Source organism: Andrographis paniculata, unplaced genomic scaffold (assembly GCF_009805555.1).
Source record: "Andrographis paniculata isolate CXL003 unplaced genomic scaffold, ASM980555v1 Contig67END, whole genome shotgun sequence".
Classification (NCBI taxonomy): Eukaryota; Viridiplantae; Streptophyta; class Magnoliopsida; order Lamiales; family Acanthaceae; genus Andrographis; species Andrographis paniculata.
The window spans coordinates 974,146-1,001,104 of NW_026137603.1; the positions used below are offsets into that span (position 1 = coordinate 974,146).

The following is a 26,959-nucleotide window of genomic DNA, read 5'->3' on the forward strand; positions in this document are numbered from 1 at the left end:
CGGTCCCATTTTTCAGCGACTGGTCTTTCAACAACTTTGAGTCGTTCTTCCGGTCGGCCACTGTTTGGCCGACTTCCTTTTTTTGTTTCGGGGCTTGCCTGAGTTCGTTCCCTTGTTTGTCTATCATTAGCCGAACTTTTCCCTGTTTCCGAACTTGGTTGAATGTCAACCATTGCCGTTGTTACTTTCGGAAACGGTTGCTGGTCTACACCTAGAGTGATGTATTTGAGCCGACCTGTCTTGATGGCCTTTTGAATTTCCTTCCTGAAATGAGTACACTGACTTGTATTGTGTGTAAAAGAATTATGCCACTTACAATATGGTCTCCCTTTGATTTCTTCTTTAGTGGCCAATCTTTGCCCCTTTGGAATACGGATCTGCCCATCAGTCAGTAGGATATCAAAGATTTCATCAGCTTTCGAACTATCAAAGGTCGGTTGCTCCTTTCCTTCAGATCCTGGTACTGGCTTCAATTTAGGGCACACATAAGGTTTTCCAGAAAGGATTTCGGCTGCCATCTCTTCTGACTGATTAAAATCAAAGTCACATGTTTCTGTTCCCATACTCGCCATATGTTGGCCTCTATTACGCCTGTTATGCTGATCTTCCTCTCTGAACAAAGACTCTAAACGTCCCGCCTTGGATGCAAGACTTGCCAAATCCTCAACATCCAGGGCAGTGAGTGCCTTTCTTAAGCGAGTATGCATATTCCGGACCACTAAATTGGTCATCTCTTTCTCACTGATTACCGTAGGACATCGTCCCTTCATCAAACGCACCCTTTCTATAAACTGTGAAGCAGATTCTTCTGGATACTGTCTCAATTCTAGTAAATCAGTTAAAGAAACAACTGGTAAAGGATTGAAGAATCTAGCGTGAAATGCCATCTCCAGTCCTTCCCATGTCTGAATTTGTCCAGGAGGCAGACTTACAAACCACGAAAACGCCGTTCTAGTAAGAGATAAACCAAACAGCTGTAACTTATAAAAAGGGTTATTGCCAACTTCTCCTAATTGTGCTGTGAACCGACCAACATGTTCTATGGTGGAAGATCCGTCCTCCCCTGAGAATGCATGAAAGTCGGGTGGTCGAAAATTCCTTGGGAGAGGGTGTTCATTAATGATCCTTTCTGGGAAAGGTCTCTGATATGCAGGGCGGTTAGCCATCTGAGGAGTTAATCCATACTGATCCCTTAATATATGTGCAATCTCATCAGGATCTACATGAAATCGTTGATGATCAGGAACATGGAACGGATCCTGCACAGGAATATGAATAGGATCATGTATATATCCTTCAGGCCTGTCCTCCCTTGTATTGTTCGGCTGCGGATTGGTAACCCTTGGTCCCAGTGGAACATTGTTGGGAAAAGTCAAAGGAGATTTTCCCCTATCCATTCGGTTGGGATTTGTGGCACTTGGGAATGTACTATCCACGAATGATGGCCCTGCGAAATTTGCCTGTGGTCTGGACGGTGACACTCCTGGTGGCGTTTGAGTGGATTGAAGACTAACCCTTGACAGTGCTTGATCTATCATGTTCTGCATCAGACTCTGTTGCTCACGCAACATGTTCGTTTGTTGCTCACGCAACATATTCTGCATAACCAAAGTATGCTGGTTGTTCATTTGTTGAACATAAGACCACCAATCAGTTGGTGGTTGTGGGATTTCCCCGGCATTTGGCACAATAGGTGGTGGAACGGATTCTCCCACCGGTGCCGAAGATGATTGTGGTTGTGAACCTGCCATATGGACCCTTCCGATGATTCGGCCGGATCTAAGACGTATGAAATTATCGCCGGAATTGGAATGAGCAATTGTGTCTTGCTCCCACTGTGGTCGCCAATTTGTTGATGTAATTTTTCAACAAAAATAAAGTAAAATTCAAAGATATAGAAAATATCCTTAAACTTGATTAATTAGTGCCTGAGATTAGGAATCTCTAAACACTGTATGGTACAGAAAATAAACTGGAAAATAAAAGACTGAAATTTAAAGTGGTGATCCCCAAATCTGACTTTGCTTTGTTGAAGTTGATTGAAGATGCCTTGCCAAATGATGATCCAAATCCTTAAATATTCTTTGAAGAAAACGTTCAGAACCGTCGCACTATTTCACCAACCGTTCCCACCAGTTACAGAACTCAGAACTGCCTCTTTCATTGACACATGTTTTTAACCGCCTCGCCAACCGCATAACCCAACGACCGACCAACCGACCAATCTAGATACATAATTGGTCGCCAGATCAAAAGACTCACTGGTCGCCCCATCAAACGACCACTATTTGGTCTCTTCAATCGTCTGACCTATCAACAGACCTTTCTTCGCCCGACTTCCTTTTTCGACCGACCCCCATAGCAGCCAACCTTTGTATCAACCGACCCAGTCGGATATTCCGACCTGCTTGCCCGACCGCGGACCATCTGACTTGCTTATCTGATTGAGAACCAACCGACTGAGAACCCACCGACTGACTCTGGATACCTTATTATTATTATTATTATTATTATTATTATTATTATTATTATTATTATTATTATTATTTTGTGCGTAACAACATGCCTCCTCCTCAAGACTCCTAAGCATCATTTCTTATGATGTTTTAGGAGTTAGTAGGTTAGCATCCGAGGCTACGTCAGCCTCAGATCCGACCTCCATCCTTTGAGGCTACGTTGGACCCGACCTCCATTTATCGCGGACTGGTGCTGGCCTGGACGTTGGTCGATCTTGCACTACCATTGTATTCAGACTCCCGTCCGACTTATTCCTCCTTTCGGCCACTGTTGTTCTGTCATTCTTTTGCTCGCCTGAAAAGTTATGGTCGGCGACCTGACCCGTGTCCGTCCATTCGGCGGGGTCCTCCTGACCTGTATCCGTCCATTCGGCGGGGTCCTCCTGACCTGTATCCGTCCATTCGGCGGGGTCCTCCTGACCTGTATCCGTCCAGGTTACGTAGTCCTCCCGATTTTTGTCCGTCCAGTCGATGTGGTCTTCCCGATCTGTATTCGTCCAGTCGGCGTGGTCCTCCCGACCTTTGTCCATCCAGTCGGTCGTCCCTGGTCGGGCCTGTCCTCCTGTTTGGTCCTGTCTCCAGTCTGTCTGACTGGGTATATGCTCAGGAATGGCGTTGTCCGTTTGGGGGCATGACATTTCTGGCGGTGCAGGAACCGAATTCAACATGAATTTTGATTGCTCCATCAAGTTTTGCATTGCGTCATGTATTGCCTGCAGATTTGCTATCTGCTGGTCGTACATTTGCCGAAAACCTGCTGTCAATTCGGCCCGTAGTTGGGAAGCTTCTTCTGCCGTGATAAAGCCAACGGCTGTACTGTGGAATTGAAAATTTGCCATATGGATCAGCAATTTTCTCCCACTGTGGTCGCCAATTTGTTGATGTAATTTTTCAACAAAAATAAAGTAAAATTCAAAGATATAGAAAATATCCTTAAACTTGATTAATTAGTGCCTGAGATTAGGAATCTCTAAACACTGTGTGGTACAGAAAATAAACTAGAAAATAAAAGACTGAAATTTAAAGTGGTGATCCCCAAATCTGACTTTGCTTTGTTGAAGTTGATTGAAGATGCCTTGCCAAATGATGATTCAAACCTTTAAATATTCTCTGGGAAACCGTACTGAAAACCGTCACCCGAACGGTTACAACGTCTCCTTCCCAACCGTCTTCCAACCCTTCTCATGCTGACACGTGTCCCCAGCAGACCAAAATTATCCCTATATTTCACTCTTTGAGCCGACCACAGACCTTCCGCTCTTTTGGCCCGACTTCGTCCTTCGCCCGACCTGCTTCTTCGCCCGACCTTACTTGGGCCGACCTCCGCATCAGCCGCCCTCCGTCTTCGATCAAAGACCTCCGCGTCTGTCCGTACCTCTTCCTTGCCCGACCTTCCTCTTGACAGACCTCCGCGTCTGCCCGACTTCGTCTTCTATCCGACCTACGGTTTACCCGACCTGCGGACTTCCATCCTGATGACTTTCCGTCTTGAGGACCTCCCGACCTGAAGACCTTCCGACCTGGGGTCTTTCCGTCCTGAGGACTTACCGACCTGAGGTCCTTCCGTCCTGAGGACTTTCCGTCTTGAGGACCTCCCGACCTGAAGACCTTCCGACCTGAGGTCTTTCCGTCCTGAGGACTTACCGACCTGAGGTCCTTCCGTCCTGAGGACTTTCCGTCTTGAGGACCTCCCGACCTGAAGACCTTCCGACCTGAGGTCTTTCCGTCTTGAGGACCTACCGACTTGAAACCTTCCGACCTGAGGTCTTTCCGTCTTGAGGACCTACCGACCTGAGGTCCTTCCGACCTGAGGTCTTTCCGTCTTGAGGACCTACCGACCTGAGGTCCTTCCGTCTTGAGGACCTACCGACCTGAGGTCCTTCCGCCCTGAGGACTTTCCGACCTGAAGACCTTCCGACCTGAGGTCTTTCCGTCTTGAGAACCTACCGACCTGAGGTCCTTCCGTCCTGAGGACTTTCCGTCCTGTATTTTCCTTAGAAATAAATCTATTTTCCTTGATTTCCTCACGGTGTCCTTCAGCCAGTTCAATCAACCCTATTACCAGGCCCATTCTTCTTTTTACCTTGGGCTTTTAACCTAATTCTAAATTTCGTACGTAACAATGCAGAAACGTGAAAATCAAGTGCCAAACAATAGAGAAATTTAGTTTTTTATTCAACTCTTCCGTGGCCGTAGGGATGAACATCATAGATATAATGTATATATATACATATTCAAGAAGAGTCCTAAGCAAATGATTAAAGGCATCAAATCATCTACAGCCAATTTTCTCTATTTCTTCTATTTCCTTCAATGAAATAGAGACACATAGATGAGGGAAAACGTTAATAAAACTTATATATTTCTTTTTATTTATAATTCTATCACTTATCATTTTTTTTCAAAAAATATATCTTTAATAAAATTTTATTCATAATTTTTCTATCTTAATTTTTATTATATTTCTATTTTACCATAAAAACATATATATTACTACATTTAAAAAATATAATGTTCAAATACTGTTTAAACACAAATTTATAATGATATTTTATAGAAAATTTTATGAAAAAATATTAAATTTATGATTTAGATATTTTCTTTATTTATTAAAATATTTTCTTCAAAAATAAAATAAAAAATAATATGAAATTTTAATTCAATTTAGTTACTTTTTTAAAAAATTATTATTATTTAAACATAAAATATTATATCCAAAATAAAAATCAATATCAAATTCAAATAATTTTTTTAAATATTATGTAAATATTGAATCTAAATAGTAAGTGTGATATCTTGAGAAAAATAATATTTTTTAAGAAAATAATATAATAAAAATTGAGATAGAATATAATTTTTATTTTATTTTAGAAAAACTATGAAGTAAATAAAATAATAAAAAAAATAGATAATTTCTTCTCTCTCGTTACATGTGACAACCTTTTATTGGAGGGAAGAGGGGGAATAGGGGAAATGGGAATAAAAGATTTGATGGCATGATTAAAAGCCCAAAAATAAAATAAGATAAAAAATTAAATAAAACAAAGGTCAAAACTACTTAAGTTTATTTATTTGCTCTCATGCGTGAACTCGGTCATATTTTTTCATAAATGCCATTGCAATCTCATCTCCATCACTCTCCCCGGGTAGGTGGCGATTCGTCTTCGAATCATGAGCGATCTCATCTCCGTTGTCATTATATATGGTGTAAGGAATAAGTTATTGCACACTGAATACATCAGAAGTGCGAATGTGGGTGGGGAGCTTCAAACGATAGGCGTTAGGGTTGATCTTTTGAATAATCTCCACCGTGCCAATCTATCGCGTATAAAATTTATTATACTCATGCGCGGGAAAACGGTCATTGGTGAGGACAACCCACATGAAATCACCGACTTCGAACTCCAATGGGCGACGAGCATCATCAACTGCCTTGTATTTAACATTAGAAACGTGTAGGCGTTGAGAAGTCAGAGCATGGACATCTTGAAGCTTTTTCATGAGGTCTTTAGCGTGTGAATCAACAGTGCCGGATAGAGGAACAACAATAAGATCTAATGGCCCGCTAGGAATAACTGCATAAACCACCTCAAAGGGACAATAACCAATGCTTCGATTCATTGCTGAATTGTGAGTCAATTCCGCTTGACTCAGACAAGAGTCGCAAGAACGAACATGTTCACCAACTAGGCAACGAAGCATATTGGCCAATGAACGATTTATGACCTCTGTTTGGCCATCCGTTTGCGGGTGGTAAGCGGTACTCAAATCCAAACGAATATTGGCTTACCTCATAGGCTTCTTAAAAAATAGCTTAAGAAGCGAGTATGACAATTAGAAACAATTGATTGTGAAAGGTCGTGCAAGTGATAAACCTCTCGAAAGAATAATTATGCCACATGAACAATATCAATTGTTCGTTTGCAGGGAATAAAATGGGCTATCTTGGAGAAGTGATCAACCACCACAAATATAACATCAAAACCTCGTTCAGCGCGGGGAAGGCCAAGCACAAAGTCCATAGATATAGCCACCTATGGGCGCGAAAGAACCGACAGAGGCCTGCATTAGTACGAGTACCTTTCGATACCTGTAAGACAATGGGACCGAAGAAAGAATCATAATCATATGATGCCGGTAAGATATCAAAACCTGGAACAGTCGATCGCATATAAAGAAGTACTGAGTGGCGCTGGCTGAGGGCATTGGCCACCCAATTCGATGTGCTAGACTTGTGCCGTAGGATAAATGTAAATTATTGTAAAAAAATTGTCTATGAGGCATGGGAAGAAGATAAATTGTTGAGGTGTTGTAGTGCGTCAAGATCGGTATATAAAATAAACTTTTGCTGATGGATATAATGGCGCCAATTACGCACAACCCGCTCAACAACATAAACTCTAGATGATATGACTATAGCGAGTCCGGAGCCCATGTAATTTCTTGCTAAAAAAATGCCATAGGACGCTTGTTGGCTCAACACTACACCAATGCCTAGGCGAGAGGTACCAGAAGTCAACTCGAAAGGAACAAAGAAATCCCAAAGGACAAGCAAATGTGCATTAATAAAGACAAAAGTAGAATCAATCTCATGAGTCCAATGAAACACTTTTCATTGCATATAGTCCGTAATAGGAGCTATGATTGAACTGAAGTTACAAATAAATCGATGGTAGAAAGATGCTATGCCATGAAAACTACGAACGATAGTGATAGTCATAGGGACATGCCAAAATCAAATTGCCTCAATTTTAGAACTATCCACACTAATACCCAAACCGGAGATAATATAGCCCAAGAATAGAATGCGATCTACTAAGAAGGTGAAAATCTGTGTAGCAACATAAAATGTCTCCCACCGGAGGATTAAGAAAACCAAACGCAAGTGATTTAAGTGTTTTGCAATGGAATGGCTATGAACAAGGATATCATTGAAATAAATAACAACACATGTACCGATAAGAGAGTGCAACACTTGATTCATCACCCACATGAAAGTGCTAGGGGCATTCGATAGTCCAAATGGCATCACAAGCCATTCAAAGAGACATTCCAACGTTTTGAATGCAGTCTTCCATTCATCACCTGGTCGAATACGAATTTGATGATAACTACTCTGTAAATCAAGCTTTCTGAAAATCGTGGCCCCACCAAGCTGATCCAATAAATCGTCAAGACAGGGAATAGGGAACCGATAGCGAACAATAATTTTGTTGATGGCTTGATTGTCCACACACATACACCAAGTGCCACCCTTCTTAGGTGTTAAAAGAGCGGGGACAACACATGGACTAAGGCTTTTCTGCACATGGCTGTGCTTAATTAACTTTTCAACTTGGCGCCGAAGTTCCTCATGCTCAGCCGGACTCATGCGATAATGCGGACGATTGGGAAGGGGAGCACCTAGGATAAGGTCAATATGATTTTAAATGTTCTGGAAGAGAGGAAGACCAGACGGTAGCTCAGATGAAAAATATCGTTGAACTCAGAAAAGAGAGGCTGTAGATTAACAGGAGTTGAGTGATCATTCTTTGTATTCAATGCCAATAGTAAGATCACAAATGGTGCATGCTCTAGTTTCACACAAAAAGCAACCTGATCTAAGTAAAAGACTTGTGGTGGAGGTGAGGTCCCACGAGAGCGCTGAACCATTGGATGGAGAACTATTCGCATTTCGCGAAATAGAAAGCTGTAAGTGTTCTGTTGACCGTGATGGATAACATGACGATCAATCTGCCATGGTCGCCCGAGTAAAAAATGACAGCCATCCATGGGAACCACATCACACCAAACAGAATCAACATATGTATCACCAATAGAGAAGTGCACCAGAACACGTTCAGAGATCATAACACGACTATTTTGTTGAAGCCACATGAGATCGTAAGAAGCGGGGTGAAGTTCTGTCGATAACAATTTTTCAACAACAGTAGAAGCAATCATATTTTCACATGCCTTGAATCAATAATAAAATTACATACTTAAACATAGTTAGTGACATATTGGGGTCCTCAGTGAAGTAAGTGGATAGTCTGAAACATCGTGCTTTGATAGTTGAAAGAAAAAAATTTGTGTTGAAGATGTTTTTTGAAATGGGAGCGCACGAGTTTAAATTGGTGCCACCAAACAAAAGTACGGCCTTTAAAGCTGGTGGTAACGAGACCCACTAAGGGATCATAAAAGACATACTTAAAATATATAATCTCCTCGATCCAATAATACTAATAATAATAAATAGTATAAAGTTGAATATAGAAGATATTAAATATTATTTGAATAAAAATATTCAAACTTTCAAACTCAACGGAAACACACCACACGGAAAATTATTCATCAATCATTCTCACTAATTAATCACATTGTCGTGATTTTTTTATTTTTTATTTTCTGAAAACATATGAAAGTATTTATTTTGAATGGCAGGACCACTTCAAATTAAATTTAGTGCCCAACAAAAAGCACAATCTATTTTTGTTGGGCCAAAATAAAATTTATAAGCCCAAATTTGACTGGACCAAACCCATTATGCTCCCAATTTCCAACCGAGAACTGTAGATACTACCGTCCATCTTCAAATCGGAAAACATGGAAACTGTCTCGATTTTGGTGTTCCTTTGATTAAATAAAAAGAAAAAATGTGGGGAAATGGCGACTTCCTTGCTGGGTTTTTACGGCCGCTTAGAGCCCACAATTTCACAGCAAGGAGCGTTTCCTGTGAAGATTTCAGCTTCAAGAAAAACTACGCAAAGCCATGAGCGTCGAATCGAATGCAGTTTAAAGAGAAACTCAAGCTCTCTAATCGGAAGAACGATTAGGAGATTGGATTTTTCAGTTTCACCAATCAAAAAGCTGTTGTCTTACTTGAAATCGGATTGCTTGGAAAATGCACTCCAACTGTTCGACGAAATGACTAAACCAAATACTTTTGTTTGGAACGTGATGATCAGGGCACTGGTTGATTCTGAATTATTTGAAAAAGCTGTTGAATACTATTACTGGATGAAAATTGAAGACATCAAACCCGATCATTTTACTTTTTTCTTTTGTTGGAACAAGAATTTCTCAACTTATTTTGGCATATGGGCACCTGCATGTTCACTTTATTTGTTGTCTTTCTTATATGTGTCTTTTCTGTTGCTACATCAACCAGCCTGCAACCTGCTGGGTGTTTTCTTCTCGATTTGGGAAGCTTAGAAAAGACAAAATGAATGGATATTTTGGGTGGTCAACCTGTTACAGACTTCATGCAGGAATACATCATTCCATTTATATGCAAAGGGTTTTAATTGGTTTTGTTTTACATGCAAAGCAAGATGACTTTATAGATAATTGTGAGGAGAAAGTGTGGTTGTTGGAAGGTTTTGAGAGTGTGTGTAGTGAGAGAAAAAGTGAGTTAAATCCTCTCAACCCCAACCCTTATCTTCTTCATATATTGAGTGAGTGTTAGACACTTTTATCTTGATGGAGACCTCGTCGGAGGAAGGAGAAATCGGAGTTCCGATCAGGGAGGCGTCCAGATTCTGAGCAGCTTTGCTCCATTGTCATTGTCAGCACAAGTTTGTGACAACATAAGCCTATGGAGGGAATTTCCAAGGTAAACCATGTTAGGAGGATGAGTTGAAGGAGTTGTGGTTGTCTATGTTCTTAATCAGCACTAATTAGTGAACTTATCCTGAATTGGTATCCCCAGATGTAGGATTGTTTAAATCCGAACCGGGTAAACAAACCCTTGTCTCATTTACTGCTTTGTATTTTCCACATACATTCAATTGGCAGTAGGGTGTTATAACTATGATATAACCACGCTTCGGAAGTTGGCCCATTTGAATAGGTGTTCGAAAGTGATTTGGTGCAGCACTTATTTTTCTCACCCCAACACCTTTCGTGATCAAATCTTGCACGGGGATGTTTAGTTTGAAGGAAGGGCAGAAAGTTCATTCCGCCGTTATTAAATTTGGACTCGATTCAGATGTCTACATATGTAATGCACTCATTGTTATGTATGCTAAGGCTGGGCGTGTCGAAGATTCGGAGAAAGTTTTCGAGCACATGCCTGTTAGGGATGCAGTTTCTTGGAATTCAATGATCTTTGGCTATGTTTCAGTCGGGGATGGTGGGAATTCCTTGTTTTATTTCCGGGAAATGCAGGAACATCAAATGGAAGTTGACGGGTTCAGCTATGTCGGGGCTTTAATAGCTTGTTCGATTGAGTGTCATTTGCTAGGCGGGAAGGAGATCTTCTGCCAGGTGCTTAGGAATCGGGATGAATTAGACTCGATGATTCGGAGTTCCCTCATCGACATGTTTGGAAAATATGGCGAAGTCTATTTAGCTGAGAATCTATTTTTTGGAGTTTCGGAAACAAATGTGGTGGTTTGGAATGCAATGATTGGCACATTTGTGTCGAACGACCGATGTTTAGTATCGTTTTCTTGTTTGAGAAAAATGCAGCGCGATCACCGTGTGGCACCGGATGTCTTCACACTAATTAATACGCTCCCTGCCTGCTCAAAAGTTAAAGCTCTGTCACACGGGAAATCCATCCATGGATGTGTGATTAGAAGAGGATTTTCGAGTCATGTAGTGTTGGAGACAGCTTTGGTTGACATGTAGGGTAAATGTAGCGAAGTAGTATGAAGGAAATAAACTTGGTCACATGGAATGCCATGATTGGCGCCTATGTACAAAATTCGCGCAACATAGAAGCTGTGGAAATGTTTCGAATTTTTTTGCACGAGTCGTGTTTACCCGATGAATGGAAATTTGCGAGCATTCTTTCAGCCTATGCAGAAATAGCCTTGCCGAAAGAAGGGCAGCAGGTGCACGGCTATGTCATTAAATCGGGGTTTTCTTACGGTACGTTAGTATCAAATTCGATTATTCATATGTACGCCAAATGTGGGAATCTTGAGTCAGCGCGGATCGTTTTCGATAGGATAGTGTTTAAGGATGTCATCAGGTGGGACACGACTATGATGTCACGGATTTGGCGAATGTTGCTGTTGGATCCTGAAATTCGGAGCTTCCAAGAACGTTCGTCGATTTGTCGGTGTGGGTTCCGGAAGTACTCCAAAGAGCCTCTCCGTCGTCGGATTGGAGGCGGCTCCTACGATGGAGCCTGCACAGCTTCGATCGTCCACAAGGCTTCGAGCCTAAACGACCGATTTCAATGAATTTAAACTAACATCTACTGAAAAGTGGATAGAAGTATGTAATTCGAATTAAAATGCATTCAACGAAAATAAAACAAGGAAGAAAAATATGAAAAGATGCGATTTGTTCTGTTGTGCGTGTGTGTGTGTGTTTCTTTTTCCTAATTGTAGTTCTAGGCTAGAATAGCCACTTCTCCCACTAACAGGGGTGGTTACAATTATTCTTCCACTGCTTTCTATCTCTCTTAATCACCAAGTAACCTCTTTCCATCAGTTCCCAACGGCTTCCATTGCTCCTGGACCGGGTTCCATTCGTCTTGATCATCTTCCATCGTTCCTGGAACAAGTTCCATTCGCTTTGGATCTCTTCCATTGCCTTCAGATCAGACATGCAGCCTACCCTGATTCGTTTCCATCATACTGCCAGCCGGTCTACGGGAATGTGCTCCTAACAGCCTTGAGTTACATGGAACCCTCACTCTTCATGATCTTCCATTAGTATCATGAGGTTGCCGATTCAAAGTTGATGGAGCTTGTCGTCCGAAGGTCTATGGAAGTCATATATTCTTGCTCCATGGAAGCTCCGTAGCCTGATGGAAGTCCTTACCTTCGACATTAAAATCCTTTTGGACTTGGGGTCCAACAATTGCCCTCCTCAAAAAGAGATGAAATATAAGCTACGTGAATCTTTGCTCTCTTTTTGGGATTTCCTTCGTGTGAGATTTACCGTCTTGGGCCTTAACACAATATTCCTCCCAATTTGATATCTTGCGTAAAGCCCTTCAGCCTTGATGTGACAGTAGCTTCCTTCGATTCCCGCATCATCTGAGGAAGAAAAGACATTCAAGGGTTTTTCTTAAGGGTTTAACATTACTTCTCCGTTTCCACTTCCCTTCGTTTCTTCCCCCCTCTTCCTTCGAAGGATTTGTCTTGTTTGGTGAACGCGAGCTTCAAGCCGTATGGCTTCTTCGACAGCCCTTCCTTCCGGTAGTGTATCTGAACCTTCACCACTAACGGCGGTCCCGTGTCTGATCCGCTACTCGATGCCGATCGAGGAGCTTTTGCGCCCGTCCGATGATGGGAGTTCATGGGTGCTGACGCCGGCGGCAGAAACAGATCTCCAAAAGGAGGAACTCCGACGAGTCCTTGCCGGCGACGGTGCGTCCCCCTTGTTGATCACGAAACCATTTTACTCGTTGGCTCTTCGACAAGGAAGGGTCTTGACCAGATATCCCGACGGCGCAACTTTCAAAGAATGGACGGCGACCCTTGGCAGCGCGGTCGATACCTAGTAGGAAGCTTGGGGGATTGACGACATAATCACCGTTAGCACACAGGTTTCTCATCCCCATCCCGACCTCCTTTTCGTGCTCTTAGGTTTTTGGTGTCCAGCAGTGAACGGATTTTGTTTTCCTTTCGGCATGATTTCGCCTACATTACTTGACATTGCACTGCTGTTAGGTCTCCCTGTAACAGGGGATGATTATGCTTTTTTTCCTCCTCCATCGAATGCCGTAGATTTTGGTATAGACTATTCGAAGTCTAGCTCGAGTGCCCTGCTTTATGGGAAGTATGGCGCGCCGAGCTCCAAAACCAATTTGCTAGACAACCATAGGACTTTCTTCATGCTCTGGGTGAATCGCTTTTTCATAGGCACAGCTGGTAGGAATTTGGTTAGGGACTATGAGCCCTTGGTAGCGTCGATAATGGAGGGTGACAATTTGGCGCTTGCTCAGTTCTTCTTAGGATATTTGTATCGGACCCTTAACGATCTTTATGCCCGCCTGAGTCGTGAGGAACGCGTATCCACCCAAAGGGGACCCTTGTGGTTTCTTCAGCTTTAGGCTGCTTATATGTTTCCAGAGCTATTCGAAATACCGTGGCCGTTCCAAATTCTGAAGGAAGATCGTATTGGCGTGTTTTTATATGGATTTGAATGTTCCCGTAATGCTTTCCAGATTGCTAATTTTTTCTTATTGTCCGGCGAACGTGAGGATGCACGATTCTTCCCTCTACCGGAACGATCGTCTGGGCCTGATTGGTTCTCCAAGCCCCCGCCGATGAAAGAGAATGACTCCCTTGATTGGTCTTCCATTACTTTGTCATGGAATCAAGTTCTGACTGCAAGGCCTTTGTTGTTGGGTCTAAGGCCTATATCTCTTTCTTTACCCGTTGGGGTGGAAGGTTACTTCCCGTAGTTGTATGCACGCCAATTCGGACTCCGACAGACTGTCCCAATGTATTGTTTCCATTGTCGAGGGCCCTTCCCGCTGGTAGTGAAGGATGTGACCTCTGAAGGTCTTGATATGTTCCGAGGCTTGAATGCGGCCATTGAGGACTCACCCCTTCCTGTTTTTTAAACCAAGCCTTCCGTTGGTTCGGAATTTTCGAACTGGTGGGCGTCCTTAAAGGACGTTCTTTTTGCGGAGCCTTCGGCTTCCTGGTTATGCCGTTTTATCGATATTGATTCTGACCATCAAAGTGAACCAGCTGACACTACCGTCGAGGAGGTCGAAAGTGCGGCTCCTGAGATCATCGAAGGTAGGTGTTCATCCCTTCCTTTAGCTTTGATCAATAAATGTCAGGTAATCCTTGTTGTGTTCGCAGTGACAGAGTCTTTCCCCGTATGTAGATCAACCCGACATGCCAAAGCCAGAGCTGCTACCCTAAAGCCTTCGGAGAAGCGTCGTGCAACCATTTCTCCCAACATCCAAGTTCATATCCATTTCCATGTATTTTCCAAGATCACTTCATGATTTTCTCACTCGTATGTATTGTTGTATCCAGCCTGCTAAGAAGGTGCACAAAGGTGTTGAGGGAACTCCTGCGGCTAAGACCACAGCTTATCCTACGGTGAATCTCCCTTCGGAGGTTCGTCCGCCGAAAACGTCTGTGTCCAAGGTGTTCTCATTACCTAAGTTGCATTTCCCTTCACACTCATATTAGAATGATATTCGCTAACCTCTTTTATCAGCATGTATCTTCGAGAACGTCGAATACTCCCTTTCCACCTCCAGACCTTACTCCTGCCCCACCTCATGCGGGTCGCATTGCTTCCGATTCCGTTATCAGTCAAGAGCGTATTTGGGAGTATTTCATTGGACATCAAGGTGCACCATCTGTCTCTGCCTTTGCTGGTCAGCTCCCCGAAGGGATGGATGAACAATTTGTCACTGCCTGTTTGGGGGCGTCTCCGGGAGATTATGAAACTTTAAGTTCCATCCAACTGGCTCTATTGAATTTGGCGGAATCTCCTTCCTATGCAAATCTTCCTGAGTCTATTCGTGCGCAATGGGTCAGCTTATCTTCCAAAGTGAACACTTTCGCCCAACGCCGTAGGATGGCGGAAGAGAACCGAGATTTCGGGAGGACGCATTTGGATCAACTGGGAACGCTGCGGGATAAAAAACAATCCTTGCAAGATGAATTTTTGCATACTGAAGATGAAGCTTCCGATGCTTCGAGCCGGCTTGAAGCCTCTCGCGCCGAACAGCTACCAAAACAAGCCGAGGTGGCTCGTCTCCAAGCTCGGCTCGCCCAATTAGGCCCCAAAATTGCGGGCTTGGAACGGCTATTGGCGGAGAAACGTCGAATACAAGCTGACTTGTACAAGAAGTCCCAGCGTCTAGATGCCCCCATAGCCGCTTTGTCGCAGAAAAAGGTCCTATACGAGTTTAATTTCACCAACGGGGAGGCGACTTTGAAGGAGTTGGAGTCGGAATGGGGGGCCCTGGCCTCTTTGTGGGCAGTTTGCAAACCTTCAGCCCAGGTGTTTTCTTCACCATCTCCAGGTTCTGATGACAAACATGTAGGGGGTACATCACCCTCTGCTCCCGTGTCTGGTACTCCCATGGTTTCCCAAGCTGAACCTCCATTGCAGACTGTTGCCGACGTCCAAGTGTCTATTGCTCACGTTGTGAGGGATTTGATGTCGGCTTTAGAAGTGGCAGCAGACCATAATGCCTCCGGATTGCCTTCGACTTCATCAGTCCCCGTCTCCAAGGAAGTAGCATCGATCCCAGAGGGCTCGGCCTTAGCAGGTGCAGCCTCAAGCTCTAGTGGAACAACTTTATATTCGAGGGGTCTCATTTCTACAGGTACAATTCCGATCGTTGATGGAGCAGCCCCGACCTTAGACGTTTCAACTCCAGTGGAAGCGGTGCCAGTTCCTGGTGGAACATCTTCAACTATCGAACATCCGATTCCGCCCCCGACAAGTCCAATCCCCGTGGTAGCGGTTCCAGGACCTACTGGATTAGCTCCAGATTCGGAAAATTTGAGTTCAACTCCGACGGATTCAGTCCCTAAGAGAGCGGCGTCAAGCCTTGATGGAACGGCTCCGTCTGTGGAAGATCCGATCCCAGTCCTGGCAGATCCAACTCCCAAGGACACCGTACCTGGTCTTGATAACTCTAAACCCACTGTGGACCCAGTAGCAGAAGATATTCCTCCTGCAGTGTGTTAATTTTGGGAACCATCCGCCTCTCTTTGATCCACTCGCCGTTTTATTTGGATTTTATGATCTACTACTCATTCGGCCATTTACGATGGCTCATTTTCGTTTTGTTTCTATTCGCATATTAGCGGCTTGCTAGCCTGCTTTCATTTTGTATATTAACGGCTTGCTAGCCTGCTTTCATTTTGCATATTAACGGCTTAATAGCCCGCTTTCGTTTTACATATTAGCGGCTTAATAGCCTGCTTTCGTTTTGCTTTATATCTAGCGGCCTAAACAGGGCCTGCTTTCATTTTGCATATTAAATTTCTTTACCCGAGCTCGAGTGGCGACATGTATCCCTTAAGGTGCTTAGCATTGATAACGTTTCTATGTTCTGTCCCATCAATATTCATCAATCTATAAGCATCGTTAGGTAACACTTTACTCACTTGATACGGACCTTCCCATCTAGGAGACCATTTCCCGAATGTATTGTCTTTGCATCCTTCGGGTAGCACCGCCTTCCATACCAAATCTCCTTCTCGGAATGTTCGCCGACGTATCTTCTTGTTGTAGGCTCGCGCCTCTTTCACTTTATTTGCCCTAATATTTTCCAGAGCCATCATCTGGTCCTCGTGTACGTCATCCAATCTTTGTAACATCGTTGTATCGTACTGTTCGGGACTAAGCGAATTCTGCTTCAACACTCGTAGCGATGGCACCGTGATTTCCAACGGCAATATCGCTTCTTGTCTATAAACCAGTTGGAATGGAGTGCAACCAGTGGCTTTATTTCAGTATTAGCTGCAAGCCCATAAGGCCTCCCCTAACACTTCGTGCCATCTTCTCGGGTTATCTTCTACGGCCTTTTTTATTACCCCAATTAAGACTTTGTTGGTTGCTTCGGCCTGCCCATTTGCCTGCGCATAATACAGGGACGAATGCAAAAGAGCGATCCCATACTGTGCGGCGAAGGCGGCCACTCTATCGCTGGTAAAACAGTACCTTGATCGGCGGTGATCGTCTGTGGGATTCCATATCGGTGAATAATGTGCTCTTTAACGAACTTGATCACCTCCTGATACGTCATATTAGCCAACAGCACAGCTTCTACCCACTTTGTGAAATAATCCGTGGCCACCAATATGAACGACTGGCGTCTGGAAGATGGCGGGTGGATATTCCCGATGATATCCATCGCTCATCCCCGGAATGGCCATGGTTTCACCACTGCGTGCATTTTTCCGCCAGAATTCGGATCAAAGGACCATGTCACTGACACACTTCAGATCCTTGAGTGTACTTGATACAATCCTCCGTCATTGATGGCCAGAAATACCCATATCGTCGGATCGTCAATCTCATGACTGGCCCGGATTTGTGTGCTCCACAAATTCCTTCATGCACCTCACCCATCACCTTTATGGCTTCTTGATTATCTACGCATCTCATTAACATTCCATCGGTGACTCTGCGGAAAAGATCTCCGTCAATCAGAGTATACTTCAGAGCCTCTTTCCGCAGCTTTTCCAGAGTTTCACCGGTTGGTTGTTCCAAATATTTCCTCAGTTCCATACGCCAGTCTTCCGCATCCACTGGGTACAGATGTACTCAACCTTATTTGAAGTTTCCTGCGACTGATGACTTGTACCCTGATGCTTTTTGAGCCAAATCATTAGCTATTCTGTTTTCGGCTCGAGGTATGAATTCCACCACCGCATCGTTGAAAGTTTGCAATATCCTAACTGCTTCCATTCGAAGATTTCTCATCCTCTCATCTTTGCATTGGAACTCTCCAGTAATCTGCTTCAAAATTAGTTGTGAGTCGCCTTGAACTCTGATCGCCTTAGCCCCTTTTTATGTAGGATTCTCAATCCAACTAATAAGGCTTCATATTCTGCTTGATTGTTAGTGAATCCGGGTGTTAATGACCTGGCAACAGTCCACTTTTGTCCCCAGGGACTCTCAATGAATACCCCAGCCCCAGCATTAGTCTCCGTGCTGGACCCGTCGAACTTCAAGATCCAAGGCATCGGACTAATAACAGCTTCCATGCGATTAGCTACTTGGTCAGCCACCGGACTTGGCTATTTTTTCTACCAACGGGAAGCGTGACTACTTGGAGGGACATGAAAAAGAAATTTCTGGAGAAGTATTTTCCGGCATCGCGGGCGGCGACATTACGCAAAGAAATTTTCGGAATCAAGCAACAACAAGGAGAGACGTTGCACGAATACCTAGAGAGGTTCAACAGGCTTTGTGCGCGATGCCCGCAACACCAAATCACTAACCAACTTTTGCTCCAATACTTTTATGAAGGACTGGGCATGCGAGACCGGAACAACATTGATGCCGCTAGCAAAGGAGCACTGGCGGATAAAACCCCGAAAGGTGCATGGGAGTTGATCGCAAGGATGGCAGAGAATTCGCAACAATTCGGAACAAGAGGAGTCGAATATTCGGAAGGTAACAATTCTCTTCGACAACAAATATCTGAACTTACAAAAGTTGTTCATCAATTGGCTACAGCAAACACACGCCATGTGAAAGCGTGTGGAATTTGCACGAGTTCGGAGCATCACACTGATGCATGCCCTACCCTGCATGAAGACAGTCATGCCGATGTGAAGGCAGCAGGTTTCAACCAACCAAGACGCCCACAATATGATCCCTATTCAAACACCTACAACCCAGGGTGGAAGGATCATCCGAATCTCAGGTATGGAAATTCACACCATCAAGGGTTCCTGCCACAAGCACCTCCGCAACAATTTGCCCAACCACCACCACCGCCTTCCAAATCCAATACTTCACTGGAGGAAATGATGAAGACCATGGCCGCTAACACAATCCAATTCCAGCAAGATACGAGGGCGAGCATTCAAAATCTTGAATCTCGTGTGGAGCAAATAGCGGCGGATCTTCGTCATGTTAAGGAAAGGGAGACGGGGAAATGGCCATCACAACCGGAAAGGAACCCAAAGAATGTTAGTGCCATGACTTTGCGAACCGGGAAGATGGTGGGGACTCCGGAACCAATCATCCCGAAGGACAAAGACGAGAGCACGATTGAAAAGGGAATCAAGAAGGAAGATGCAAAGAAAAATGAGGTAATTGATAAAACTGTCACTAAATTAAATACTAATCTTGCCCATTTTCTGTCCAGGTTGGCAAAGCCGATAAAGCCAAAAAGGGATAATGAGATTTTTGAGATTTTTCGAAAGGTCGAGCTCAATATACCCCTATTGGACGCAATCCACCAAATTCCAAAGTATGCAAAGTTCATAAAGGAGTTGTGTACCAACAAACGGAAGTTGAAGGGCGATGAATGCATCATCGCAAGCAAAAATGTGTCGGCCCTCCTCCAAAGAAAGATTCCACCGAAGTGCGGAGACCTGGGTATGTTCACAATCCCATGTAAAATAGGGCAACTAGAAGTCAAGCATGCTATGTTAGATTTGGGTGCGGCAATTAATGTCATACCAAAATCAATCTATAACTGTTTAAATCTTGCACCGCTAAAGAAAACCGGGATTATTATTCAACTTGCTAATAGGACGCATGCATATCCCGAAGGAATTATAGAGGATGTCCTTGTCCAAGTCAATGAATTAATTTTCCCACTTGACTTCTATGTCTTAGAAATGCATGATGAACATTCGCCCAACCCATCACCACTACTTTTAGGAAGGCCTTTTATGTGTATGGCGGATACTAAGATTGATGTAAAGAATGGAATTTTGACGATGGAATTTGATGGGGAAAAAATTGAATTCAAAATTTTTGATGCGATTAAATATCCTCTAGATCCTCACTCTGTTTTCTCGTTAGATGTTATTGATCTTGAAGTGCAGGATGCTTTTGAGTTGAGGGGTGACGATGCACTCGAAGTGGTGCTCACGAACACTTGGAGGTTCAAAGCATGCCTACTCGAGGATTAAGTCCAGATTTGTTGGAAGTGATGCAAGCCTTAGAAGCTACAACTTTAGTTTCACACAGGTATGCCCTTGCTCCTATATTCTTACCCGAGACTAATATACATTTATTGCCTTCGATTGTGCAGCCGCCGGAGTTGGAATTGAAACCACTGCCGAGCCATTTGAAGTATGCCTATTTGGGAGAAAATGAGACCCTTCCGGTGATCATTTCATCGAAGTTGACGACGGAACAAGAGGAAATATTGATTCAAGTGCTAAAAAAACACAAACAAGCGATAGGATGGATGATAGCGGATATCAAAGGTATAAGCCCCTTATTTTGCACGCATAAGATTACACTTGAGGAAGGCGCAAAGCCGGTGAGGCAGGGCCAAAGAAAGTTGAATCCAATCATGACAGAAGTTGTTAAGAAGGAGGTCCTCAAACTCCGGGATGCAGGAATCATATTTCCTATTGCCAATAGTCCTTGGATAGGTCCAATCCAAGTTGTTCCTAAGAAGTCCGGGGTAACCGCAGAGACAAATAAAAATGGTGAGTTAATTCCGGTAAAAAAGCAAACTGGTTGGCGGCAATGCATCGATTATCGTAAGCTTAATGCCGTGACAAAGAAAGATCATTTTCCTCTCCCATTTATTGACCAAATGATTGAAAGATTAGCTGGTCGAGCTCACTATTGTTTTCTAGATGGTTTTTCAGGATATTTTCAGATTGCTATCGCCCCGGAAGATCAAGAGAAAACATCATTCACATGCCCATTCGGAGTGTTTGCCTATAGACGAATGCCATTCGGTCTTTGCAATGCCCCGGCGACATTTCAAAGGTGCATGTTAAGTATTTTTTCTGAATATGTTGAGAAAATTATTGAAGTATTCATGGACGATTTTAGTGTTTACGGGGATAGCTTCGGTAGTTGTCTTGCTAATCTATCTTTGATTTTGGAAAGATGTTGTGAAGTGAATTTAGTACTCAATTGGGAGAAATGTCAGTTTATGGTAGAACAAGGAGTAGTTTTGGGCCATGTTGTATCGTCACAAGGCATCGAGGTGGACAAGGCGAAGGTCGATCTAATTTCCATGTTACCATATCCTACTTGCGTTCGAGAGGTACGTTCCTTTCTGGGTCATGCAGGTTTCTACCGAAGGTTCATCAAGGATTTTTCAAAAATAGCATGCCCATTATTTGAGCTACTACAAAAAGGAGCGGTGTTCGATTTCACCGAGGCGTGCAAGAAAGCACTTGACACACTTAAGGAGTCTTTGTCATCGCCGCCAATCGTGCGCCCCCTAATTGGGAGCTACCATTTGAGGTAATGTGCGATGCAAGCGATGTTGCGGTTGGAGCGGTGTTAGGTCAACGGGAAGGAAAAAGTCCCTACGCCATTTACTACGCCTCAAAAGCCTTGAGTGGAGCTCAATTGAACTACACTGTTACCGAAAATGAGTTATTAGCAGTAGTTTTTGCATTAGAAAAATTTCGTTCTTACTTGTTGGGTACTAAAGTAGTAATTTTTTCTGATCTTGCAGCATTACGATATTTAGTGGCAAAAAAGGAAGCGAAACCAAGACTTATCAGATGGCTATTGCTTTTACAGGAATTTGATTTGGAGATTCGGGACAAAAAGGGGTCGGAGAACCTTGTCGCCGATCATTTGAGTCGTCTCCCTTGTGCCAACAATGAGGATTTACCACTAAAGGAGACAGCCCCGGATGAACAATTGCTCCTTCAAGTTGATTATTGTATTCCATGGTATGCTGATTTAGTTAATTATATAGTAACTAAAGCGTTTCCTGCAGGTTGGCCAAAAGCTAAGAGGGACAAACTCAAAAGCGACGCAAAGTACTACATCTGGGATGACCCTTACTTGTGGAAGCGTTGCTCGGATCAAATTTTGTGAAGATGCGTGCAAGAAGGTGAGCACCAATCCATTCTTCGATTTTGTCATACCCTTAATTGTGGGGGACACTTTGGTTCCCAACGAACGGCAAAGAAAGTTTTGGATAGCGGGTTCTATTGGCCAACATTGTTCAAGGATGCCTACACCTTTTGCAAGTCATGCGACAATTGCCAACGTGTAGGTAATCTTTCCTCTCGAGCCGAGATGCCTCAGGTACCAATGTTATTTGTTGAAATTTTTTACGTATGGGGTATCGACTTTATGGGCCCATTTCCCATGTCCCATGGATTTTCATATATCATTCTCGCCGTTGATTATGTTTCGAAATGGGTAGAAGCAAAAGCCACCCGGACTAACGATTCTAAAGTGGTTGCAGATTTTATTAAGTCCACCGTATTCACTTATTTTGGAATGCCTAGGGCTATGGTGAGCGATAGGGGAACCCATTTTTGCAACAAAACCATCGCCGCTCTCTTCAAGAAGTATGGCGTGTTGCATAAAGTTTCGACCTCATACCATCCTCAAACAAATGGTCAAGCGGAGGTGTCGAATCGAGAAATCAAATCTATTCTTGTAAAGACTGTTCGACCGGATAGGAAGGACTGGAGTCTCCACCTCCTAGATGCACTATGGGCTTACCGCACCGCTTACAAGACGCCTATCGGAATGTCGCCATATAGGTTAGTATTCGGTAAGCCGTGTCATCTTCCTGTTGAATTTGAGCACCGTGCTTTTTGGGCAGTAAAAAAATGCAACATGATTATTGACGAAGCGGGAACACATAGAAAGTTACAGTTGCAGGAATTGGAGGAGATTCGGAATGAGGCATATGAGAGTGCCTTGACGTACAAAGCAAAAACGAAAGCCTTTCATGACCAACGAATATTAAGGAAAAAGTCGGTCAGAAAGTGCTTCTTTATAATTCTAAGCTCAAGCTTTTTCCCGGTAAGTTACGTTCCAGATGGATTGGTCCTTTTTTTATTACTAATGTTTTGCCTTATGGTGCAGTTGAAATTCAAAGCTCAAAGACTGAAAAGAAATTTGTGGTGAATGGCCATCGATTGAAACCCTATCTAGAGGGCGTTGAAGCTGAGGACATGGTTTGGATGGCCATTGAGGATCCCTTAATTTAATTTCGCAATTTATAATAATGTCTAGCCGAAGACGTTAAAGAAAAGCGCTTTTGGGAGGCAACCCAATCTTATTTTATTTCCTGTTTTCTCTTGCATTTTTATTATTATTATTTTTTTTTGTGTGATTATTTGCTTGTCTTTCCTTTCTGTAGGTGATGATGATTTTTCCAATGCCTAGGGCCTTGATTCGAGCATTTATTTGGCATTCAATGCCAATTAGGACGAAGATTCTGAACCAGAAGATGATCATGTTTGCATCACCCTTTCAGATGATAAATAAAACCCTTTCATGTGGGTTCAAACCCTCAAAGGGTTCTTAGATTTTTTGCAATAAAAATTAACGACAGTGCTCTAAAAAGGCACGAAAATAGCTTTTAAGATACTTGGTGTTAGTATTTTCATGTACCAATTTACCTTCCTGATTCAAAATAATAAAAGCTCCATTGCCGATCTCTTTGTGAATGATGAAAGGCCCCTCCCAATTCGGGGACTATTTACCCAACTGATCAACTTCTTTGTATGTGGGTAATATTGTTTTCCATACCAGATCTCCTTTCGAAAAAGTTCGAGGAGAACCTTCTTCCCATAATATCGCGCCCGTACTTCATTCTGCCGGATCATCTGTTCCAAGGCTTCCATGCGTTCTGTATGCACCGTCTCCAGTTGTTGCATCATACTTTGCTAATATTCCATCGTGTGGTCCATACTAGTGTGAGCCACTCGGAAAGTGTGTATGTTGAGTTCGGCTGGAAGTACAGCATCCTGACCAAACATGAGCTGATAAAGGAGAAAATTCTATGGATGAACTCTTACTGTTCCGGTGAGCCCATAAAGCTTGGGGTAGCAACGTATGCCACTTTCTGGGTTTTCCTTCTATCATTTTTCGAATAATATTAATAATGATCTTGTTTGCTGCCTCAGTCTGCCGGTTGGCCTGTGGATAATAAGGTGAGGAATGATGAAGTTTCACGTGAAAACTTGCCAAAAATTCAATAAACTTCTGGCCTGTGAACACCAAACCCTGGTCAGTGATGAGAGTATGTGGGATTCCAAACCGATAAATGATATGATTGAGCACGAACTCAATCACTTCTTTTTGTGTCACATTCTTCAAAGGAACCGCTTCGATCCATTTGGTAAAATAATTTGTCGCCACTATGAATGATGTTTTGATGAAGCGGGGTGGATTTTACCAATAACGTCGAGTGCCCAAGATTTAAAAGGCCATGGTTTAACCATCGCCTGTAGTTCCACCGACGGCAGATGATTCAATGGGCCATGTCTCTGACATTCTTGGCATCCCCTTGCAAATTTGATGCAATCCTCAAATATTTTTGGCCAGTAAAAATCCATGCGATGAATAGCCCATCTCATGTTAAGACCCCCTCGATGTGCTCCACATATTCAACTATGGACCTCCTGCATTATCTCCAAGGATTCTCTTGGACCCAAACATCTTAGCAAAACCTCCTCTATGGTTCTCTTATATAACACTCCCTTCACTAACCGGAAACGCAGAGCTTTTAACCAGATCCCTATAGGTGTTGATGGGTCTGGTGCTAGCATATAGGCGATAATCTTAGTTCTCCAGTCTGTAGACATTATTTTCAACATTAATCTGCCTGCATGCATCCTGGGCCAGACTGTCTGCCTGCTAATTTTCTGCCTGCTAATTTTCTGCCATTGGGATGTGTTCGACAGTTACTTCTGCAATTATAGAAAGTAAACGGTGCACCACGTCTCTGTATTGACACAAATGAGGGTAATTGCATACGTATCACCTCAGAACTTGGTTAATTATCAACTATGAATCCCCATAAATGACGACCAACTGAACATTCTTCGCCACTAACATTTCTAGCCCTAAAATCAAAGCCTCATACTCAGCATAATTGTGGGTCATCTCCTCCCTCTGTAACTGCATCACAATCTTTTGCGTTCCAGGTCCCTTCAAAATTACTCCTGCCCCTGATCTTCCGTTTGCCCGAGAACCGTCGAAAAACATCTGCCAGGGACTAGTTCCTATATACGGCACTAGTTCATTATCCTCAAACTCACTTCTAGTAAATTCTGCCAATAGGTCAGCCACCACTTGACCCTTCATTGCTTTGAGCGGTCTGTATTTTAAAGAAAAGGGGGCCAGTTTGATAGTCCATTTCATCAATCTCCCTTGCATGGTAGGCCTGTGCATGAGCAACTTGACCAAGTCTACTTTGGAGACCACTCCAGTTTCCCTTGGCAGGATATAATGTTCCAATCGGGTACAAGCAAACACTAGAGAATAACACATTCTTTCTGGCATGGTATAATTTAACTCGGGCCCTATCAGGGTCTTACTCAAATAATAAATAGCCCTCTCTTTTCCATCATCCCATTCTTGGACCAGGATACTACTCACCATATCCAAACTATTCGCTACATATAATCTTAAAGGTCGGTTACCTTTTGGAGGTACCAACACATGGGGTTCTACTAACGCCTGTTTGATCGCTTCAAACGCTTCCTGTTGCTCAGAACCCCAAACCAAATCAGCTGCTTTATTTTTTAACAGCTTGGTAATGGGCCTTAGTTTCCCTACAACATTTTATATAAATTGCCTCAAATAATTTACCTTTCCCAGGAAACTTTGAACCTCCTTGATGGTTCGGGGTGGCCGAACTGCCCGAACTGCTTTGGCCTTGTTGGCATCCACTTCTATTCCCTTTTCGTGCACCAGAAAGCCTAAAAAATTCCCAGCTGATACCCCGAACGCACACTTACTTGGATTCATCTTAAGGTTGTACCTCGTCATTCGAGCAAAGGCATTCTTGAGGTCACCCAAGTGTGTGCTGAAGTCGGACGATTTCACTATCACGTCATCAATATACACCTCCATGGACTGCCCAATAAGATCATGAAAAATGGTGTTCATAGCTCGCTGATATGTAGCCCCTGCATTTTTCAACCCGAAAGGCATTACCGTTCATTCGTAAATTCCTAATGCCCCTAGGCATCTAAACGCGGTCTTCGGAATATCTTCTTCTGCCAGAAAAATCTGATTATATCCAGCATATCCATCCATCAAACATAAAATCTTATACCCGGCAGCTGAATCGATCAGCATATCTGCCACAGGCATGAGATACTCGACTTTAGAAGTTGCCAAGAAACTATGAAATCAGGCATGACATAATCGGTCAAGAAACTATGAAATCAGTGGTAATGTTCATGGAGCTTGTTGAAGCTATTTTTGAAGTTTAGCCCACGAGTAGTTAGTGCGGAAAGAGGCGATGTTGCCACCATTTTGCCACTCAGGAGGAGAGACATAAAAACTAGAGGTTAAGCCCTTGTGAAACTGTCCTTGCGAAGAAAGTTCACCGCAATACATGATAATCGTTGGATTAATGAGTTGTCTTAGTGTTGTCTCAAGTGATGGTTATGAGGATGTAACCTGGTCCTATTGCATTCATATTATAGTGGATAAACTTGAGTTGTTACCTCCAGATGTAGGCCTTTGGATCGGCCGATTTGAGTAAACACATATGATGTTCGATTTCATTTATAACTTCTGCACAATTTTTCTCATTATCATCTCATTATTTGAATTGTTGTTGGATAACTAATCTAAATACATGCAAATCTTTGTGTTTGTTTATTATTTCGGCTTCATTTTATGTTTCGTGCTTAGATGTCTACTTGTAAGATTTTAGTTTTGGATTTCGGTTTGGAATAGTAAAATTTTGAATTCAAATAGTTGTTTGATATAATATAAATATGTATTGATGTGATATTTTGATTTCTGTTTTGGGGGAAAAAAATTGGAATAGTAAAACAAAAATCAAATTCCACAAGTAAACACATGCATACCTGTTTAATGTTTTGCATTGTTCTACTTATTTCGTAGGACTG

General features: G+C 43.0%; 3 protein-coding genes and 1 pseudogene across 3 annotated transcripts; 3 read left to right on the forward strand and 1 right to left on the reverse strand.

Moving 5' to 3' along the window:
* The first annotated feature begins 9,161 nt into the window (after window positions 1-9,161).
* LOC127263242 (pentatricopeptide repeat-containing protein At4g35130, chloroplastic-like) lies at window positions 9,162-11,689 on the forward strand. The gene is given in 3 exon segments (XM_051292267.1): window positions 9,162-9,554; window positions 10,395-11,145; window positions 11,148-11,689. Coding segments are annotated over 3 exon segments (1,686 nt in total).
* A 4,746-nt stretch (window positions 11,690-16,435) lies between these two features.
* Window positions 16,436-17,304, reverse strand: LOC127263243 (uncharacterized). Its single transcript, XM_051292268.1, has 2 exons — window positions 17,027-17,304; window positions 16,436-16,859 (listed from the first exon to the last, which is right to left on the reverse strand). The coding sequence occupies exons 1-2, from the start codon at window positions 17,302-17,304 to the stop codon at window positions 16,436-16,438; spliced, it is 702 nt and encodes a 233-aa protein (XP_051148225.1).
* A 931-nt stretch (window positions 17,305-18,235) lies between these two features.
* Window positions 18,236-20,047, forward strand: LOC127263245 (uncharacterized). Its single transcript, XM_051292269.1, has one exon. It carries the CDS (start codon window positions 18,236-18,238, stop codon window positions 20,045-20,047), a length of 1,812 nt encoding a protein of 603 aa, XP_051148226.1.
* A 20-nt stretch (window positions 20,048-20,067) lies between these two features.
* On the forward strand, window positions 20,068-23,112 carry LOC127263246 (uncharacterized; annotated as a pseudogene).
* The last annotated feature ends 3,847 nt before the right edge of the window (window positions 23,113-26,959 follow it).